This window comes from Dendronephthya gigantea, unplaced genomic scaffold (genome assembly GCF_004324835.1).
Source record: "Dendronephthya gigantea isolate DGI-Jeju-01 unplaced genomic scaffold, DenGig_1.0 000018F, whole genome shotgun sequence".
Taxonomy (NCBI): Eukaryota; Metazoa; Cnidaria; class Anthozoa; order Malacalcyonacea; family Nephtheidae; genus Dendronephthya; species Dendronephthya gigantea.
Genome location: NW_021163028.1, coordinates 2,444,146 through 2,460,821, shown reverse-complemented (window position 1 = coordinate 2,460,821; position 16,676 = coordinate 2,444,146). Strand labels below are relative to the sequence as shown.

Sequence of the window (16,676 nt, the reverse complement as noted above, 5' to 3'; positions counted from 1 at the left end):
GAATGGCGTCCATGCTTGTTGGTTTGATGTCGGCCGGCATCGATTCCACCAGAACAACTGCCTGTGGTTGTTTCAATCTTGCCCGGATAGAACATCAATTTGTGTGGTTCAATACTGTGGTACTATCCCCGTATATTTATAAATTCGCTATGCGTGTCAATTCTTGTACAGCCAGTTGTCCTTTTAAAACGATCTGGATGACAAAGATCCTTTCTAAGCTCGCCGCGCATTAAAGCTCTCTTCTTTCATCAAGGATTTTTTTTAAACATGTTTGCGTATTTAGGTCACATAACAAAGGCAAACTGTGCATGCAAATCTGGCTTATTCAAAAATGACAGTCTGCAGCGAAGCTTGGATCTTCAATGCAGCAATCAATGAACTCATGCAGACTGTATATTAAAAGTGTTAGAGACTTTATGTTCGTGTTTTGTTCACAAATAAACGCACTTGCCGACCATACAATCAACTCGAAATTTCAATATCGAAATTTCTCGTTCATTGTATGGTCAGCGCGTGCGTTTATATTATTCGTGAACAAAACACTCACAACAGTCTCTAACCCTTAAATAACGTTTCCATTTTTACTACAATTATTATTACTAACTAAATATTATATTTTCTTTCTACTCCGTTGCTTATATTACGGCGGAGTAGTTAGCGATTCCCCTGTTCACTTGTCAACTTCCAAATATGGTTTGTAACTTGACCGTGAAGAGTATATTGAAACCGACTGTAATAACGACGCTATTGGTTATTTATCTTTAAGAAATATTTTTACATAAAAATCCACCAATATGATTGCAAGTTGTAAAGAGCTTCCACTGCTGAACCCTCCCAGAATCCTCCACTGCTGAGTGTCAGTCTGACCTTAAAATCTGGCAATATAAAATATTTAGCGTATATCTCATTGACCCAGATCTCTGTTTATATATACACATCGCGGTAAAGAATTCGTTTGAAACGTCAACTATTTGGTGGAATAACTCGGCAGCTTATAAACAATGGTGTTTCTAGCGCGTTCTTACCAAGCACGTCTCTTCTTTAACTTACCGTGGTCTTTGAAAGCGATGGCGCGTACTTCGACCACCCTTGTAGCATCACACAAAGAAGTGTTGCCATTCTCGGCCATTCCTGGCCCAAAAGGAACCATTCGAAATCTGTTGGACTACGGGATGTCCAGAGGGACGTTCTTTGAAGTCTTGGAAAAGCGCTTTGATAAATACGGCCCGATTTACAGCGAAAAACTGCTGGACAGTCGTATAGTGAGCATTTCCAATGTCGACGCCACGACGAACGTCTTGCGCACAGAAAAGAACTTTCAGATGCGACCCGGCTTCGAGGCAGTTGCAGAGATGTTGACGGAGACAGGCTTTGGTTTTGGGCTCGCCTCAAACGACTATGAAATATGGTATCCTGATAGATCACTGCTCTCGCCGAAGATGATGCGTCCAAAAGACGTGAGTGAGAGATATTCCTTGTTGAGTGCCCTAGCGAACGAGTTCACAGAGCGAGCGGCACGTCGTATTGGACCAGATGGAGTGGTGGACAACATAGAAGAAGAACTGACCTTTTGGGCCGTAGAGTCGTTTGCCGCGTTCTTGTTCAATCACCGTCTTGGTTTCTACGACGAACCCCCGGATCCTGAAGCAGTCGTATTCGTGAATTCAGCTCGTATTATGCTTGATATGATCGGAAAGATGATGCACGGTGCTCCTTTTTATAAGTACTTCAAGACCTCTACCTATTCCGCGTTGAAGAGAAGCATAATTGACGTAAACTCCAGTGGTTTGAACATTTTAAATAGAGTTTTAGCAACAAAGCAGGAGACAGTCAGTGGTCACAAACAATCTTTGTTTGAATTTCTCTCTGCCAACGATAAATCACCAGAAAGAATGGCGTCGATGCTTGTTGGTTTGATGTCGGCCGGCATCGATGCCACCAGAACAACATGCCTGTGGTTGTTTTACGAACTTGCTCGGAATTCGGACATCCAAGAGAGACTCTACAGCGAACTTTTGTCTTCAATTGGCCCTGATGGGGAGGTATCAGCCAGCACGATTCCTTCATATCTCAAAACCGCCGTGAAGGAGTCGCAACGCCTTTACCCGGCCGGAGGATATGTGGTTCTTCGTGAATTTCATAACGATATTGATGTTCTCGGATACAATATTCCAGCAGGTATATGCATGTGCTTTCGGGGCATTTACTGCGTATTTTTGGGATTCATGTGACGTCATAATTCCATGCAGTGGGGTCAACTCGAAAACGAGTTTAGATTTAATAGGGGTATATAAGAATATATTTAATACATGTAGATTATGAATGTCGCGATCGAACAACATTAAGGCATCTAAATGGCACGCCGGAGTTAACGCCAGAACAGGCGTCTTGTTTTAAATATAACGCATATAAACAAATGAATGCGTGAATAGGTTTCTTTATGTTATCAACTGTATTCAAACTTAAGCGATTCCAGTGAACGCACGCGTAGGCTATTGCGTCCTTATATTAACGAAAGATTTTTGTAGGTGTGAAGATTTATTCTTACGAATTTCTGCATTCAATCGATGAGCGTTACTATGGAGCGGACGCGAAACAGTTTGTACCTGAGCGATGGATGCGTGATGATGCAGGAAAGAAAAGGGAGTTCAACCCGTTCACGATGTTGCCATTCGGCTTTGGTGTAAGAATGTGCATAGGTCGGCGAATGGCCGAGGCATTGATCTATACGGTAACAAGCAAGCTGCTGCTTCGCTACCGTTTAGAGTACGCCGGAGAATGCGAGCTAAAACGAAGTCTAGTGGGAGCGTTCATGAGTCCAGATCAGCCTGTTTTGCTTAAGCTCATTCCTCGCGAAAAAGAGATTTAATAAGTGTTATTCGTAACGTTCCTCGTTAACAGGAGTAGGGCAACATATTGTCATATTTTCTCAATTGAAAAACTTTTCAAAATATGTAAAACATTTTTCAATATTGGCGATAGTACTTTGTTTATCTCGGACGGTAGAGGTAAAATTCTTCCTTTTCCTTGGTTGAAATCGGTTGGAAACTAGTTTATTTATGTATGTATTGTATTGTCCTGTGATGTTTTGATTGTAGAAAATAGGATATTCTGTAATCTAATATTGCGGTTTGCGGTTGTTGTTGGAAAAACATCAGCATATTTCACTTGTAGTCGGAAAATAAGAAAAAAAGCGTGAGGCTGCTAGAGCCAGAGGTTGATACGCCGGGCTTAGAGCATATCTAAAATCACTTTTAAGCGAATTAAATGTATATATTTCTTCGGACGATTGTAATCAAGCCAAAATCTTGGGGTTTAATTAATAAGTCTTGGCTGGCATACTCGAACAATTAGCGGTTGTTCACAATAATGTTATTTCCTTGATTAATTAGCCGAAAGAGGGCAAAGTGATAGAGCATACGAAGAGTTTGGAACCATTCTATAATATTTTGGCAGAGGCCGACTGAAAGCTTGAGCAACTTAGATTGCAAACGCAGGTTGAAAGTCCTGTATCACCGTGAGTATTTCAGTGTGCGGTAATCTTAGTCCTGTTCAGTGTAGGCTTAATCGCTTAATAAAATTAACTTGCCTGAGTGGCAAGGATTTGGGGATCAGCATCAGGGTTCAATTCATGGTAAAGATAACAACATCGGGTATAGATTAAAGGCGGACGCGGACTGGCGGACGCAGATAGATAAACAACCCAAAACGATAAACTATAATTAACTAAAGGGCATGTTACACGGTGCAATTTTTCTTTCAACTTGCAACGCAAGTCTACTTTTTAGAGATGTAAATTAGTGAAATCTGTGAAGAGGCTTCAAATTTAAGTGTAAGAAACGCCATGGAGTGCAATAAAGCAAAAAGTTTGGTAGTTGCCAAATTTACATCTCTCAAAAGAAGAATTGCATTGCAAGTTGCAAGAAAAATTGCACCGCGTAACAGGGCCTTAAGTAATCATTAGTATAATAATATTATTACTTACTACCTATTATTAATTGTTATATTGTTAATTGTATAATCATTTATTAATTATTATAATATCATTTATTCATTATTATATTATCACTTGTTATATATATAATTGCTTCTTTCTTGTTGATTATTAAATCCAAATATTTCTTAAATATCATATGTGCTCTAGTGACAGACATTGCTCTAATGCCTTGTGGTATTGGATGTGTAAGTGATAGTGAACATTTCCAGAAGTTTCCTTAACTCTCCGGTTCCATCATAATAGCACCTATTCGCATAAGACACAATCACAAAATCCCAAGGTGCCCTAATGTTCTTCGCTTGAGGTGAACAAAAATTGAAAAAGATACAATGTGTATGTCTTAAAGAAAAGGTTGGGGTAACCAAGTGCCATTGGTTCGTTCATTGTTGTTGTGGTCATTGTTGTTGCTGATGTTGTTGTTGTTGTTGGTGTTGATGTTGTTGTTGTTGATGTTGTTGTTGTTGTTGTTGTTGTTGTTGTTGTTGTTGTTGTTGTTGTGGTCATTGTTGTTGCTGATGTTGTTGTTGTTGGTGTTGTTGTTGTTGTTGTTGTTGTTGTTGTTGTTGTTGGTGTTGATGTTGTTGTTGTTGTTGTTGTTGTTGTTGTTGTTGTGTTTTGTTGTTGTTGTTGTTGTTGTTGTTGTTGTTGTTGTTGTTGTTGTTGTTGTTGTTGTGGTCATTGTTGTTGCTGATGTTGTTGCTCTTGGGGTTGGTCCCCATGTTGTTGGTTGTGGTGTGTGTCCACAACCACGGTTATATTTTTGCCTCTTCGTCCACCCTTTTGCCAACATGTGGAAGCTTTATTGCCCTTTCGCCATACACCTTTGCTCAAGTCAAAAGTAACCAGCGTTGTTAAGTTCATGTCTTGTGCTGTCAGTTTTTGAGATGTGTAATAATAAGGAAGTGTGAAATATGCCGGAATAGTAAAAAGGGAACTCATTAGAAGATATTCGGGTATAAGAACTGCTTTGTCGCCTTTGTTAGTTTAATTTCCTCGACGCGTACAGCTTTGCATACAAGAAGATTGTGTAAACCGCTATAGTGTTTCATCTCGAGCTCAGTTTAAAATTTAAAAGTTCACTTTTTGTAATTGCAACAAACGATTAAACATCCTTCTTTTACTAAAATTTGTTTTATATCACTTTACATGTTATCTTAAAGTTACCCTAAAATCGTCGCGCAATTGACAAAAACCCCGTGGGATATTTTTCGGCAATCAAATGTTTGAAACATCAGTCGACCAAAATACGCGTCCGCCATTCCGCGTTTGCCAGTCCGCGTCCGTCGGTAAAGTGCCACACAATTCATCTCATCGTAGTTGAGACAAGTTGAGTGGCACTTGGACATTTGATATGTTAAAAATGTACATTCACACTGATAATACAGAAAATCTAACTCTCATATTCAAGCTTATTAACGCTTTGGATAAATTTATAACTTGGGTTCTGTGTGTGTGTTCCTTTCCTTAAATCCAATTCAAACCTAAGAATGTAAATTTGTCTCTTTCCAGGGACCCAGTGGGTAGCGTCAAAAACAAAATCTTCTTTTTTCTTTAATTCATTTAAAGAAGATTAAAGAAGATAAAAGAAGTCAAGATTTGTAAAACTTGACATTCATCACAACAATTTAGTATTTACAATTAAATTTTATGCCATGAATCCTTGTTAACGAAATAGTCAACTGTCAACTAATTCAACTAAAGCTTTTAGACCCGGAAATGTATTTTAATTTTTTTTCAAAATAAAAATCTTCTTTAATTATTTAAACAAGATTAAAGAAGATTTAATTAAAGAAAAAATACCAACCCTGGTTCGAATATGACCTTAAGGGTAAGTATGGTAGACACGGAGAACATTTTTGTCTATATTATTATCTGTGTTGCAACTCTTACCTGCATGTATTATTACCTAGTATAATAATATATAAATACATATAATATATATATAGTGTTACTGCCGAACAGTATATAGAGCTACAAAACCTTAATGTCTTCTATAAAACTAAGATTCACGATTCTAAAATTATCATGGATCCGGTATAATACATCCCATTTCCATTAACTGTGACTAGATGAAGCGATAAGTGATCATGATAAAGACATGTCATACTTATTGCATTTTGTGTGTTGTATTCTGTGGTACATTAGAGAATATTTCAAAAACATGTTCCATTAAAAAAACTGAATAACTAACTTTTTTAAATCTACTGGCAAAACCAACCTGGAAGAAGACATACAATGTAAAACTATACCAATAAATATTAACAACCCTTCCCATACCTGTTCTATAGAATATATAGAACATCTAAATTTGTGTGGTATTAATGCTGCGGTACATAAATTCGCTATGCGTGTCATTTCTTGTACAGCCAGTTGTCAATTTAAAACGACCTGGATGACATCTTTCCTAAGCTCGTCGCACATTAAAGCTCTTTTCTTTGATCAAGGATTCATGTTTAAACATGTGTCGTATTTTGGTCACATAACAAAGACAAACTGTGCATGCAAAATCGTGGCTTATTCAAAAATGACAGCCTGCAGCGAAGCTTGGATCTTCAGTGCAGCAATCAATGAACTCAGATTGTATACTAAAAGTGTTAGAGACATTATATTCGTGTTTTGTTCACAAATAAACGCACTTCCCGACCATGCAATCACCTCGAAATTTCAATATCGAAATTTCTCGTTCATTGTAGGGTCAGCACGTGCGTTTGTTTGTGAACAAAACACTCACAACAGTCTCCAACCCTTAAATAACGTTTCCATTTTTACTACAATTATTATTACTAACTTTAAATATTATATTTTCTTTCTACCCTATGGCTTATATTACGCAGAGTAGTTAGCGGTTCCCCTGTCCACTTGTCAACTTCCAAATATGGTTTGCAACTTGAGCGTGAAGAGTATATTAAACCGACTGTAAAAACGGCGCTATTGTTTTTTTTTTCTTTAAAAAAAATTTACATAAAAATCCACTAATATGATTGCAAATTGTAAAGAGCTTCCACTGCTGAATCCTCCCATAATCCTCCACTGCTGATCAACCCAAATTCTGACCTTAAAATCTGGCCAAATAGAATATTTAGGGTTTATCTCATTTACCCAGATCTCTGTTTATATATACACATCGCGGTGAAGAATTCGTTTGAAACGTCAATTATTTGGTGGAATAACTCGGAAGCTTATAAACAATGGTGTTCCTAGCGCGTTCTTACCAAGGACGTCTCTTCTTTAACTTACCGTGGTCTTTGAAAGCGATTGCGCGTACTTCGACCAGCGTTGTAGCATCACACAAAGAAGTGTTGCCATTCTCGGCCATTCCTGGCCCGAAAGGAACCATTAGAAATCTACTGGACCACAGGATGTCCAGTGGGACGTTTTTTGAAGTTTTGGAGAAGCGCTTTGATAAATACGGTCCGATTTACAGCGAAAAACTGCTAGACACTCGTATAGTGAGCATTTCCGATGTCGACGCCACGACGAACGTCTTGCGCAGAGAAAAGAACTTTCAGATGCGACCCGGCTTCGAGCCAGTTGCCGAGATGTTGCAGGAGACAGGCATTGGTGTTGGGCTCGCCTCAAACGACTATGAAATATGGTATCCTGATAGATCACTGCTCTCGCCGAAGATGCTGCGTCCCAAAGACGTGAGTGAGAGATATTCGTTGTTGAATACTATAGCGAACGAGTTCACAGAGCGAGCGGCACGTTGTATTGGACCAGACGGAGTGGTGGACAACATAGAAGAAGAACTGGACTTTTGGGCCGTAGAGTCGTTCGCCGCGTTCTTGTTCAATCAACGTCTTGGTTTCTACGACGACCCCCCGGATCCTGAAGCAGTCGTGTTCGTGAATTCTGCTCGTATTATGCTTGATATGAACGGAAAGATGCTGCACGGTGCTCCTTTTTATAAGTACTTCAAGACCTCTGCCTATTCCGCGTTGAAGAAAAGCATAATTGACGTAAACGCCAGTGGTTTGAACATATTAAATAGAGTGTTAGCAAAAAATCAGGAGAAAGTCAAGACAGTCAGTGGTCACAAACAATCTTTGTTTGAATTTCTCTCTGCCAACGATAAGTCACCAGAAAGAATGGCGTCGATGCTTGTTGGTTTGATGTCGGCCGGCATCGATTCCACCAGCACAACATGCCTGTGGTTGTTTTATGAACTTGCCAAGAATCCGGAAATCCAAGAGAAATTCTTCAGCGAACTGTTGTCTTCAATTGGCCCTGATGGCGAGGTATCAGCCAGCAAGATTCCTTCGTATCCCAGAGCTGCCGTGAAGGAGTCGCAACGCCTTTACCCGGTCGGAGGATATGTGGTTCCTCGTGTATTTCATAACGATATTGATGTTCTCGGATACAATATTCCAGCAGGTATATGCATGTGCTTTGGGGGCATTTACCGCGTATTTTTGGGTTTCATGTGACGTCATAATTCCAGTGGGGGCATGCATTACAGTACAAAGACCAAAGTGGCACAGTGCTGACACAGATTGTTTATTTTACATAAACATTCAATCTCTAATCATTCTTGTCTCCTAATATAAAGCTCCCATTCCCGTCATAATATAATTATGTAAGTTCTTCACACGAAAAACGAGCTCTTTGGTAAGATCTGATGGTTTTCTTCACAACAACACATTTTGTACATGTATGCATGACCCTGTGCCTAAACCATATACTAAAATAATATCATAGCAAAAGAAAGCGAGCTCGAGACTCGAGTGTCATCCGCGGCTTGGTCTATATATGATGACGTCAGAAAAGCACGTCTCTGCAGCGTTAGATTTACATGAATTGGACAGAGATTAGGACTTGGGTTTTAGCTTTGCATTTACTTGATGGAGTTGAAAATTCGCCTAGGTTTTGTTTTTGTTCTTTTTTTTATTACTTTTCCTCGTCGCAAGTGTGTTTTGGCGCGTATTATACTAGTATTTAAAAAGTGTATTAATTTGACCGTATTTATCTACGTCACAGTGTTGTCTCCCAAGAGTTGTGGTACACAGTTCGAAATCTTTGGCTAATTTTCCGATGCGCGGGCGCGTTGACACGTCGTAGTTTGCACAGGATTAAAGATTTAATATATAAGCGCGAATTCCAAAGGCAAAGTGTAAGACAAAGTGAACGTATCATGCGGTTTATTTACATTTTTGAACAATTCAACTTCTATACTTTTTAAAGTACGATGTGCTTCTGAATGTCGCGATCGAACAACATTTAGGTTCGCAAGGCATCTAAATGGCACGCCGGAGTTAACGCCAGAACAGGCGTCTTGTGAATAGGTTTCTTTATGTTATCAAACCTGTATTCAAACTTAAGCGATTCCAGTGAACGCACGCGTAGGCTATTGCGTACTTACATTAACGAAAGATTAATTTTTGTAGGTGTGAAGATTTATTCTTACGAATTTCTGCATTCAATCGATGAGCGTTACTATGGAGCGGACGCGAAACAGTTTGTACCTGAGCGATGGATGCGTGATGATGCAGGAAAGAAAAGGGAGTTCAACTCGTTCACGATGTTGCCATTCGGTTTTGGCGTAAGAATGTGCTTAGGTCGGAGAATGGCCGAGGCATTGATCTATACGGTAACAAGCAAGCTGCTGCTTCGCTACCGTTTGGAGTACGCCGGAGAATGCGAGCTAAAACGAAGTCTAGTGGGAGTTTTCATGAGTCCAGATCAGCCTGTTTTGCTTAAGCTCATCCCTCGCGAAAAAAAGATTTAATAAGTGTTATTCGTAACGCTCCTAGTTAATAGGAGAAGAGCAACATGTTGTCGTATTTTCTCATTTGAAAAACTCTTTAAGACATGTAAAACATTTTTCACCGTTGCTCCAACGGTTTTTCCGAGATTATATACATGATCAAGTATGTTTTTGCGACCTTTTACTAATTTTTATGATTTGGCTCATCGTTGATGGTGACGTTTGCACGTTGAACTGACACTGATCTAAACTTTTAGAAGGAAACGGACAATGTAGACACATGTCTATTTGAGTTATTATTTCTATATTTTTAAATAAATAACATCATAAAAAGTTACGATTAGTTCTGCTTTTTGAATTTCATGGAGCCCGATAGGGGACACTAAGCGTCCAGAAACGGAGAGAACGAACGGTTGTTGGCAGCTTGTCTATGGTGGTCTGTTAAAAGAGTTTGAACGTGCCATATTGCGCTGGGATTCAACACGTTGCGATAATATTTCGTTTATGTCGGACGGTAGAGGTAAAATTCTTCCTTTTCCTTGGTTGAAATCGTTTGGAAACTAGTTTATTTATGTATGTATTGTATTGTCCTGTGCTGTTTTAATTGTAGAAAATAGGATATTTTGTAATCTAATATTGCGGTTTACGGTTGTTGCTGGCAAAACATCAGCATATTTCACGTGTAGTCGGAAAATAAGAAAAAAAGCGTGAGCCTGCTAGAGCCAGAGGTCGATACGCCGGGCTTAGAGCATATCTAAAATCACTTTGAGCGAATTAAATGTATATATTTCTTTTGGACGAGCCAAAATCTTGGAGGTTCAGCATACGGTGGCTGGCATACTGGAACAATTAGCGGTTGTTCACAATAATGTTATTTCCTTGATTAAGCCGGAAGAGGGCGAAGTGATAGAGCATACGAAGAGTTTGGAACCATTCTATAATATTTTGGCAGAGGCTGACTTAAAGCTTGAGCAACTTAGATTCGCAAGTTCAAAATCCTGTACCGTGAGTATTTCAGTGTGCGGTAATTTTAGTCCTGTTCAGTGTAGGCTTAATCGCTTAATAAAATTAACTTGCCTGAGTTTTCTGGAGATCCGTTTAATTAAGTGGCAAGGATTTTGGGATCAGCATCGGGTATAGATAAAAGTCGGACGCGGACTGGCGGACGCGCGGACGCAGATAGATAAACAACCCAAAACGATAAACTATAATTAACTAAGTAATCATTAATATAATAATATTATTACTGATTACCTATTATTAATTATTATATTATTAATGATTATATTATCACTTATTATATATATAACTGCTTCTTTTTTGTTGATTATTAAATCCACTATTTCTTAAATATCATATGTGCCCTAGTGACAGACAAGCTCTAATGCCTTGTGGTATTGTATGTGCAAGTGATAGTGAACATTTCCAGGAGTTTCCTTAACTCTCCCGTTCCATCATAATAGGGCCTATTCACATACGAAACAATGACAAAATCCCAAGGTGCCCTAAAGTTCTTCGCCTGAGGTGGACAAAATTGCAAAAGATACAATATGTACGTCCTAAAGAACAGGTTGGGGTAACCAAGTGCCATGGTTCCTTGTTGTTGTTGGTATTGATGTTGATGTTGCTGTTGTTGTGGTTGTTGTTGTTGCTGTTGTTGTTGTTGTTGTTGCTCTTGGGGTTGGTCCCCATGATGTTTGTTGGGGTGTTGTTTTCTGTGTGTGTTCACAACCACGGTTATATTTTTGCCGCTTCGTCCACCCTTTTGCCAACATGTGGAAGCTTTATTGCCATTTCGCCATACACCTTTGCTTGAGTAAAAAGTAACCAGCGTTGTTAAGTTCATGTCTTGTGCTGCCAGTTTTTGAGATGTGTAATAATAAGGAAGTGTGAAATATGCCGGAATAGTAAAAAGGGAACTGATTAGAAGATATTCGGGTATAAGAACTGCTTTGTCGCCTTTGTTAGTTTAATTTCCTCGACGCGTACAGCTTCGCATACAAGAAGATTGTGTAAACCGCTATAGTGTTTCGTCTCGAGCTCAGTTTAAAATTTAAAAGTTCACTTTTTGTAATTGCAAAAAACGATTAAACATCCCTCTTTTAATAAAATTTGTTTTACATCACTTTACATATTATCTTAACGTTACCCCTAAAATCATGGCGCCATCGACAAAAACCCCGTGGGAAATATCTCAATCAATTGTTTGAAACATCATTCGACCAAAATACGCGTCCGCAAGCCCGCCGTTTGCCAGTCCGCGTCCGTCGGTCAAGTGCCACACAACTCATCTCATTGTCGTTGAAATAAGTTGAGCGGCACTTGGACATTTGATATGTTAAGAATGTACATTCACACTGGTAATACAGAAAATCTCACATTCAAGCTTATTAACGCTTTGGATAAATTTATAACTTGGGTTGTGTGCATGTGTGTGTTCCTTTCTCCTCTTAAACCGCCACCTAGGGTCCCAAGGCCTAGGCACTCGTAATGAGTGAGCAGTGAGCTGGTAAGGGAAAGGGACAAATTTACATTCTTAGGTTTGAATCAGAATTGGATTAAAGAACAAGTTTTCAAAAAATTTAAAATCTTTTTTCTTTAATTCATTTAAAGAAGATTATAGAAGATTAAAGAGGATTTTGTGAAGAACTCTGTTTTCTGTGTTCTAGATCTCGAACAAAAAAACTACTTAGACACAGAGTTGGATAATTTTGGCAATGTGCGTAATTGTATATATAACGCACATGCCGATTTAAATTTTAATTAACAACAAATTATTAACCAGCAAACAATAAATCTAATTACTAAGCAGTTCGCAGAGAAAGATGGGGCTAATTCAAACGCCCAACCGAATATACTAATATACCATTACATTAAGCTCGCGTAAGAAAACGGGGAGGAGGGCGGGTCAAATTCGATCTGTAATGATCTTGTCGAATCGAAGAACAGAATGAATTAACAGCACATTCTGCTTTTGATATATTATACAGACCCTCATCGCGTTATCTACATGTCATCAGAATTCCAGGGAAATTACTCATGCGTCAAACTAAGTATTTGATACTTTAGTCTCAAGTGCAGGAAGCAACAAATTCTTTATTGGTGTGCCAATAATTCTAGATCTCGTACAAAAACCAAATCAGACACAGAGTTTGAATAATTTTGGTAACGTGCGTGATATAACGCACATGCCGCTTTATTAATATCTATTTAACAACAAATTAATTATTAATCAACAAACAATAAATTCAATTACTAAACAGTATTTTAATTCATAACAATTTTTTTTACTATTATTGATTTTTTTCAAAACCGGCTTTTGCTGGCGTCAACAATTGTAGAAAATTATATAGAAATTATCATTTGTATATATGACGTTATATAATTACAGAACACCAGGAATTATTTGTAAATTTGACCGTGATTAGAAAATAGGAACATCAAAGAAACTTCGCATTTCCCTTTGCTTTGTTAATTTATATGAAGCCATTCGAAACGTTCGTGAAGGCATATAAGTTCATGACGAGTATACAAAAATAAAATTTTACCAAATATTCACCGATTCGAATCTAAAAACCAATTCCTCTTGAGCACCACGACTAAAGTACTCTCTTTACAAGCGTTTGCAGATCACCTAAGATTTCACGCTCCAGGTGTAAGAGTCTTTTTTTTTATTTATAGCTGCATCTATAGTTCATGCATTACTCGCTATGTACAGTATATTACCATGACATTCATTCCCCCATCGTGTCATCATTGTGTGCTAATTTACGCTTTATCCATGCATCTATCTGGCCTTTCAGAACCATACACTGTGTTCTTACTTGTGATGATGTTTGTTTCGTTATATACGATGTTTATATGCACGCTTAGTTTAGTTATTGATTAATAATATACAGCCAATAAGGACTGATAAGTTTGATTGACATTTTAAGTAATTACTATGATTAGAAGTTAGGACCGCATGCAAACCAGAGGAAGAGAGCGCTTACTGAGAAAGGACTGTTTAACGATTGCTAACCTGGGTGAATAAGTTTACTAACATTTATGTTTTGAAAGACTGGATATTGTCAAAGAAGTAAGTTAATGTTTATTTTATTACTGTTAAACGTAGTATGTGTAAATTAGGTATTATTATATGCATGGTACATTGATCTTTATATAGTATATTACATAGCTTTATTTTGTTTATTAACTTTAGATCGAAATATTGCAATCGTATTATATTTGAAAACAAACAAACAAACAATTCGATGATCGAATTGTTTGTTTGTTTGTTTTCAAATATAATACGATTGCAATATTCGGTCTCTGTATCTATGGTTTATCGACATCGCGAACCAATGTTCATGATAGCAACTATGTCATGCCAACGACCCCTATGGCGATGGTATTGTCTTATTTTATACCCGGCTACCTGCATATAAACCCACGACGTAGCAAATCAGCAGCAACGGATTCTACTGAACAACGATCTCGAAGACCATGCAGCTAATATATAATTCTTTTACAGCACATGATGCGCATATGCATGTATACTGTAGCACATCCAAAACATATATATTCCGAAGAAGATGATTAGCACTTTTGAAACCAAACGTATATAACTATATAGCTATAAGGCAGGAATGGTTTCGTGATATTTCGAACTTATTAACAATGGTAATAGAACGAATAGGGCGAGATTTGGGAATTAATCAAACTATTTTTAACCAATCAAATTGCGAGAAACATCATTGATATCAAAATAAATATAATAAATGGCAAAATGGAGTATGATTCTGCCATTAATAGCACGACTTAATTCGTTCTATTACTTATTAATTATATGGCTTTAACTTGCGTCACGGAAAAGTACTAAAACAAAATTTAACCTCGATAAATGATTAATCGCACTCCTCTTAACCAATGAAATTGCAGTATTAGCGGTGCAAGTTCGTTGATGCCTTTGTAAGTCATTAGCGTGTCTCTGTACTGTAGATGTTCCTTGACTTGAAGCCAACTGATCGCCGGCAGTGCTTAACTTGATTGCATTGGTTGTAATTCTGCAAGCAAAATTTTGTACTGTTTCAAGTTTTTATACAATTGTTGCCGATGTATTTGACCACACCGTAGAGCAATAACACAATTTGCTCATCACTAAGGCATTGACAATCGTCTAGAGGGTTTCGCTATCGAAGCTGTCCTTTACCCTATTTATTTGATACAGTTTTGCCATTGAAGATGATATGACGTGTCGTATTTGATGATCATAACTTAAATAACTATCCATGCATGAATTGCCCAAGTTCTTTGGCGTAGGGGGGGGGGGTGTGATCTCCTTTCCTAGGAATGAGATAACTAGTCCTTCAATGAGGTTTCCGATTAACTGTCGAGTGCCTATTAGCATTAGTTTTGTCAGGGTTAATTAGCAGTTTGTTTATTAAGCACCATGTTGCAACCCTCTCACGTTCCTCTTCTATGTTGCATTTTCCATCAATTATGCCCGTGGTTGAAAACGACATGAATATTTTCCAATAGTCTACAAATTATTCTAACTTAGCTGTTTTTGGTGCTGTACGTTGGAAGGTCGTTTATATAGATGCAGAATAGCAGAGGCGACAATATTGCCCCTTGTGGGACTCCACGAGTGATCAAAAGAGTTTCGGATACTGAAGTGCCAATGCCTCCGTCAAAGAGGTAGCTTCTAAACCAATTTAAGGCCTTAGATATTCTATAAGTGATTCGCAACTGTTTGTGATCCTAGTAGGTGAAGTGATCAATTGCTTCAAGTTCATTTCGCACATGGAGTTTTCCAATGCTGTGGTTTCAGCGGTAACCTTTGTGATGTTGCAATTGAGGTCTCCCAAAAATAAATGTAGGTCTGTTCCGCATGGCAGCTTGCGTGTAACTTGCTTTTAGGTTGTTTTCTAAGCATATAATTAATACAATAACGAAATATGCCAAACTGTTACCGCAGCACAGATTGTGCAAAACGCTATTAGATCGGTTAACCTTTAAGGACTTTTAACAAGTACAATCGTTTCGAAGCTTTATTGACGATATGTGACAAGTATGAATACTCTATATTTACTATGTATGTGCGACTGGTTAAATTTTGTTCACTGATCTTTCCTGGTTTATTTTGTCCTCATTAATGTCATAATGCTGTCTCCAAGAACATTTCAGAAATTTCTCAAAAAATTTTAAAAACCACTTTTGGAATTAACATGCAGAAAGGTCTTCGCTTGAGATTTCTGCAGCAATTTTCCTCCTGATAAGAACTTCTAGTACAGCAGATTTCCCAGCGCTCTTTAAAAAGAATTGAAAGTTAGATGTAGCCAAATGTCCCTATTTTGACAGAGAGCATTGGGACATTTTACAGAAAACAAACCTCCTCGCACAAATCACTGGCATCTCTGCCTTTACGACTGCCCTGCGCCTTACGAAAATTCTAAAGACCGATTTAACTAAAGCGTCTTCAACAATTCCGACGGTGAGTCGATTAGGCGCCGAATTTGAAAATAATTAGTGCGGCGCTCATTTGGGGGCGGCGCTCTTTAAGAAAAATTTATCGCAAATGCGGCCTCATTTGGGGGCGGCGCTCAATCGAATAAATACGGTATTTGTCAGAAAGAATGCCGGCCGGCATCGATGCCAACAGCACAACATGCATGTGGTTGTTTCCCGAACTTGCCTGGAATTCGGACATCCAAAAGAAACTCTATAGCAAACTTTTGTCTTCAATTGGCCCTGATGAGGAGGTATCAGCCAGCAAGATTCCTTCGTATCTCAAAGCCGCCGTGAAGGAGTCGTAACGCCTTTACCCGGTCGCTGGATATGTGGTTCCTCGTGTATTTCATAACGATATCGAAGTTCTCGGATATTTTCCATGTGCTTCAGGTGCATGTCAATAAAAAATACGCAATGCTCGACTGGAACATGCGTATTTTGAAAACAGTATATAGAGCTGCAAAACTTTAATGTCTTCCACAA

At 38.3% G+C, this 16,676-nt stretch overlaps 2 protein-coding genes across 2 annotated transcripts; both read left to right on the top strand.

Annotated features, from left to right (window-relative positions):
• Positions 1-907: 907 nt before the first annotated feature.
• On the top strand, positions 908-2,869 carry LOC114520829 (cytochrome P450 10-like). The gene is made up of 2 exons (XM_028541162.1): positions 908-2,178; positions 2,529-2,869. The coding sequence occupies exons 1-2, from the start codon at positions 1,002-1,004 to the stop codon at positions 2,867-2,869; spliced, it is 1,518 nt and encodes a 505-aa protein (XP_028396963.1). The 5' UTR covers positions 908-1,001.
• Positions 2,870-7,185: 4,316 nt separating this feature from the next.
• On the top strand, positions 7,186-9,722 carry LOC114520828 (cytochrome P450 10-like). Its single transcript, XM_028541161.1, has 2 exons — positions 7,186-8,371; positions 9,382-9,722. The coding sequence occupies exons 1-2, from the start codon at positions 7,186-7,188 to the stop codon at positions 9,720-9,722; spliced, it is 1,527 nt and encodes a 508-aa protein (XP_028396962.1).
• The last annotated feature ends 6,954 nt before the right edge of the window (positions 9,723-16,676 follow it).